We start from the raw sequence: 5,758 nt of genomic DNA, 5'->3' as shown, positions 1-5,758 counted from the left end.
TGTTAGTCAGTACAGTATAGGTTAGAGTTGTTAGTCAGTACAGTATAGGTTATTACTCAGTACAGTATAGGTTAGAGACGTTAGTCAGTACAGTATAGGTTAGAGTTGTTAGTCAGTACAGTATAGGTTAGAGTTGTTAGTCAGTAGAGTATAGGTTGTTAGTCAGTACAGTATCGCTTAGAGTTGTTAGTCAGTACAGTACAGGTTGTTAGTCAGTACAGTATAGGTTAGAGTTGTTAGTCAGTACAGTATAGGTTAGAGTTGTTAGTCAGTACAGTATAGGTTAGAGGTGTTCGTCAGTACAGTATAGGTTGTTAGTCAGTACAGTATAGGTTAGAGTTGTTAGTCAGTACAGTATAGGTTAGAGTTGTTAGTCAGTACAGTACAGGTTGTTAGTCAGTACAGTATAGGTTAGAGTTGTTAGTCAGTACAGTATAGGTTAGAGTTGTTAGTCAGTACAGTATAGGTTAGAGATGTTAGTCAGTACAGTATAGGTTAGAGTTGTTAGTCAGTACAGTATAGGTTAGAGTTGTTAGTCAGTACAGTATAGGTTAGAGTTGTTAGTCAGTACAGTATAGGTTGTTAGTCAGTACAGTATAGGTTAGAGTTGTTAGTCAGTACAGTATAGGTTAGAGTTGTTAGTCAGTACAGTATAGGTTGTTAGTCAGTACAGTATCGGTTAGAGTTGTTAGTCAGTACAGTACAGGTTGTTAGTCAGTACAGTATAGGTTAGAGTTGTTAGTCAGTACAGTATAGGTTAGAGATGTTAGTCGGTACAGTATAGGTTGTTAGTCAGTACAGTATCGGTTAGAGTTGTTAGTCAGTACAGTACAGGTTGTTAGTCAGTACAGTATAGGTTGTTAGTCAGTACAGTATAGGTTGTTAGTCAGTACAGTATAGGTTAGAGATGTTAGTCAGTACAGTATAGGTTAGAGTTGTTAGTCCGTACAGTATAGGTTAGAGTTGTTAGTCAGTACAGTACAGGTTGTTAGTCAGTACAGTATAGGTTGTTAGTCAGTACAGTATAGGTTAGAGTTGTTAGTCAGTACAGTATAGGTTAGAGTTGTTAGTCAGTACAGTAAAGGTTGTTAGTCAGTACAGTATAGGTTAGAGTTGTTAGTCAATACAGTATAGGTTAGAGATGTTAGTCAGTACATTATAGGTTAGAGTTGCACTGCTATTAAGAATATTCCCACTGACCTCGAAGGACCGTCCGGCCATGAAGGGGAAGCCTCCATGTGTGTACCTCTCCTCCTTCCCCCAGTGCTCTCCCACCTTGTGGTTCCTCACCACTGCCTGCTTGCCCCCCTCATTGAACCGAGAGTTGAGGTGGAAGGCGATGTCATTACCTCGCAGGAAGTTCACCGTGAACCTAGACAAGTTAGGATAAAAACAGTTTAATTGATCATATTGAAAACACAGGTCAAGACATTAGATAGTGAAAAACTACAGTCATCAGGTTAATAGGCCCACTCTTCCAGGATCGTGATGTATTAAAGGCAGCTGACATTCAATATAGTAAAATGACTTATTACATCAGTTGTATTCAAATAACATACTGTTAATGTGTACTGTACATCCGATGCTTCAACTGGGTATCTCAGGGATCTTATTAATCCCAGTAGACTATGGTAGTTGATGAACTCACTGCTTAGCGTTTGGTTTGACCTGGCCCTTGATGGAGAGCATCATCTTGTCGTAGAGGCCTCTTTGTAGGTTCAGGTTGTAGGGCACATTCTATACACCAACACAACACACAGACATTTAGGATATGGTGCTATCTTCACACCAACACAATGATTATGCCAATTCCTTTCCTCCCTCCCTAACTCCATCCCTCCATCCAGCCCTCTACCCAGCCCTCCATCCATCCCTTCATCCAGCCCTCCATCCAGCCCTCTATCCATCCATCTCTTCATCCATCCATCCCTCCATCCATCCAGCCCTTCATCCATCCCTCCATCCAGCCCTCCATCCAGCCCTCCATCCAGCCCTCTATCCAGCCCTCCATCCATCCATCCCTCCATCCGCTGAGGCTACACTACAGCTTCTCCAGACCCTTCTCGTTGTCTCTCACCAGATGTCCAGTTTGTGTCGGGTTCCACTGTGGAGCAGGTTTGAAGCCACCTGGGTCCTGACCAGGACTGAAAGGCCATCCAGACCCGCCTCAGTTAAGGCCAGGGTTAAGGCCTGGGTTCTGACCAGGCCAACCAGACTGACCAGGGCTGAACGGCCATCCAGACCCTGGGTTAAGGGCACTAGACTGGTTGGGGACTTCAGAAGAAGCCGGGGCAGGGGCGGGGGCTGGAGCTGGAGATTGAGAAGGCTGGGGTGCAGGCTGGGACAGGGGAGCCTGGGCCTGGTACTGGGGTCCAGGCCAGCATGGCTGGCAGGGATGGGCTGGGGCTGGTTGGAGTGGTTGTGGTTGGAGACCAGGCCAGTTTTGGGCTGGAGCTGGGGATGGTTGGGATGGTTGAGGACCAGGCCAGCAGGGGATGCTGGGCTGCTCAGGCCAGCAGGATGGGGGTTGGGGTTGGGTGGGCTGTTGGCTGGGCTGTGTCGGCCAGACAGGACCCCCTGGTTGCTGTTGACTGGGCCAGATACTGTTGCTTCCCTGGGGGGTAGAACCAGAGGACGGACAGCCACACAGAGCATCAGAGAGCTGGGGGGACAAGATAAGTACACACACATACACAGTAAGAGATACACACACACACACACACACACACACACACACACACACACACACACACACACACACACACACACACACACACACACACACACACACACACACACACACACACACACACACACACACACACACACACACACACACACACACACACACACACACACAAGAAAAACAGGCATACACACACACATTCAGTGTATATACATAGAGGCCTATTCAGACATGACATTCAAGAATTCAAGAAGTATCCCAGAATACTTTAATAACAGTAAATCATTTAAGAATACTGAGCCAGTTCCTGCTATAGAGCTGAGTTCTCAATTGCTAGTTGCCAGTGTAGAGGTTAGAGGAGGGGAGGTACTTACTTCCATAGTATCTGTAAGTACCGAGAGAACAGCATCACTACCATTTTTCAACTTCATCAGAAACGGAAGCATCATTCAAGGCTATAATTGAAAAAAGTATCATTAGGAACTCACCACTATCAGATGGCCCCAGTCCCTAAGTCCTAACCCTAACCTAAACCCTAATTTTAACCCTAACCTTAATCCTAACCTTAACCCCTAACTCTAATGCCTAGCATAGCTAATGTTAGCGTTAGCCAAGCTAGCCACCTAGCTAACGGTAGCTACAACAAATTGGAATTCGTAACATATCAATAAGTTTCAGAAATTCTTAACATATTGTATGAATTGCAATTTGTAACATACCATACTAATTGTAATTCGTAACATATCATATGAAATGGATGATAGACATCCACTAATTAATACGAAACATAAGATGTTATACTAATTTACTTTTACTATGTTACATCTACCACTGAGTCCAGGTTGAAGTATCACTGACATCTTGGACAGTTTGGAAACTTTCCTCAGGGAATTAACATGGGCTCACAAACTCAATGCCACTTGAATTAAAGACCCAAGTCCCACACTACTCATACACTGAGTATGAAGGTTAAAGGTCACCTTAAAGACAATTGTAACCCAAATTGTCATTTGGCACATGATGCACCATAAAGTCCTCAGTAAGGAGTATGTATGAAACAGTGAATATTTTGTCTGTTATCATTCTGCAAAATTCACAGAAGCCTGGGGTTGTCCTCTTCTCTTAGCACAGCAGATTGTATAGATAGCTGCTCACAAATAACATAAATACCTGATTACCTGCCCTCAGACGAGGAAGCATTGTCTTTACCTTATAGAGTACAGTGGAGGCTGCTGAGGGGAGAACAGCTCATAATAATGGCTGGAAAGGAGCGAATGGAATGGAACCCATGTGTTTGATGTATTTGATACCATTCCAATCATTCTACTCCAGCCATTACCACAAGCCTGTCCTCCCCAATTAAGGTGCCACCAACCTCCTGTGATAGAGTACAACATGACTGCAATTATGATATGGATACATAGTATAAGATACTATCTTATAATAGGCCTCCAAACCATAAACACGGTCATGCCCAAATAAGTTGATTACCTGTACACGTGATCTACTATGAGAAGCAACAATTCAGTCTTTAGCTCTGGATATTTCATTGTCTAATTAAATATAAAAGTTAGCACCAACTTTATGGGGGTCAAGCCCATCACAGAGATCAGCAATCACTTAATAAGAATATCCTATGTCTCATCAAATAAGATTCCACAACGCTTGAGTTTGAATAAGTAAATCAAATCAACTTTATTTAAAATCGCTGCACGCTTAAGAGTAAATCAATAAAATAAGGTAAGAGCTCCCTTGACAGATGTCTAACTGACCAATGGGACAATACATATTTTCTGGATCTCAAAGGGACTAACCTTGATAAATAAAAGTTGAATTAATTGAGAAAATGTTACGTTACCTGTTATTTGCTGCACTCCTCAGATGTAACTGTAGACCCAGAGGGTTGTTGTGATGTTGAGGTGACAGCTAGACAGCTATAGCAGGAACTTTATGTACGCCTTTATACATTCCCTTCTTTATTTGGCCACTCCTTTATTCCCAACAATTAAAAAAATATATATATTTTACCTTTATTTAACTAGGCAAGTCATTTAAGACAAATTCTTATTTACAATGACCAAAAGGCAAAAGGCATCCTGCGGGGACGGGGGCTGGGATTAAAAATAAAAAATAAAATAAAAATATAGGACAAAACACACATCACGACAAGAGAGACACCACAACACTACATAAAGAGAGACCTAAGACAACAACATAGCATGAACTATCCTCTACTGGGAAAACCACACCCAGGGGGAAAAATGCCACAACATTTCCCTTATCAAACTATGTTCTTCATTCTTAATAAGAGTACATCAATATATATAAATGTTCTGTCTTAAATGAAAATCCATCAATCGGATATAGGATAAAAGACTGGTGACAGTTTGTGAAAATATACTTTAGCAAACTACTGTTGTAGTGCAGCAGAATGATGTGGTTTTGTTGAACTGTTGGTTGGTTCATAAGTTGACTTGGACAAACTTAAAGGAATGATGGAAGTTCAATCTGAAAAAGGTCTAGATAAAATATCTAAGGATTGTCATGAGCGTGGCTGGAATGTACCCTTTTTCTCCACCTCCACCAGAACACAGTTAGAGAGAGGGAGGAGAGAGAGAGACACAGACAAAGAGAGAGAGAGTGCCCACAACACATGACACAAGGTTTAAATGTTGCCATTGAAACCAGGACATCTTGTCTGTGTATGGTTGTGTTGTGTGTGTGTGTGTGTGCATGCGTGTGTGAACACATGCGTGTGTGAATGTGAGAAGGGGAAACCAGGGGGTGTTAAGACATGTCCAAGGTGTCTCACTCCTCCCCAACTCTACTCCTAACCTCACAAACACACACAGTGTGATGGGCTCTGAGGCTGCTGTTGGTAACGTGGTTGACTTCATTGCTCAGCAGCCAGTCATGAGACTGTGTCTCACAGACGATAACTAACTCCCTGACATGGTCTCTGTGCCAGGGACAGTAATGTCATTACAACAGACAGATACAATACCTCCGCTGTAGCTGTAAACCTGAGAGGAGCTCTGGAGTGGAGTCAGGCTGACGGTTGGTTCCCTGTCC

The 5,758-nt window shown here is 42.8% G+C and overlaps 1 protein-coding gene across 1 annotated transcript; it reads right to left on the bottom strand.

Annotated features, from left to right (window-relative positions):
* Positions 1-1,116: 1,116 nt before the first annotated feature.
* LOC123743335 (galectin-3-like) lies at positions 1,117-1,778 on the bottom strand. Its single transcript, XM_045719531.1, has 2 exons — positions 1,649-1,778; positions 1,117-1,372 (listed from the first exon to the last, which is right to left on the bottom strand). The coding sequence occupies exons 1-2, from the start codon at positions 1,690-1,692 to the stop codon at positions 1,117-1,119; spliced, it is 300 nt and encodes a 99-aa protein (XP_045575487.1). The 5' UTR covers positions 1,693-1,778.
* Between the last annotated feature and the right edge of the window lie 3,980 nt (positions 1,779-5,758).

Source organism: Salmo salar, chromosome ssa06, assembly GCF_905237065.1.
Source record: "Salmo salar chromosome ssa06, Ssal_v3.1, whole genome shotgun sequence".
Lineage (NCBI taxonomy): Eukaryota > Metazoa > Chordata > Actinopteri > Salmoniformes > Salmonidae > Salmo > Salmo salar.
Note: the sequence above shows the minus strand (reverse complement) of the source record. Positions and strands in the feature narration are given on the sequence as shown.

Bases quoted from the DNA above. Each gene is read 5' to 3' on its own strand.
- LOC123743335 (XM_045719531.1), bottom strand. From the start codon at position 1,692: ATGATGCTCTCCATCAAGGGCCAGGTCAAACCAAACGCTAAGCA. The intron at 1,373-1,648 runs GTGAGTTCATCA...TAACTTGTCTAG, and splicing joins GTCAAACCAAACGCTAAGCA to GTTCACGGTGAACTTCCTGC.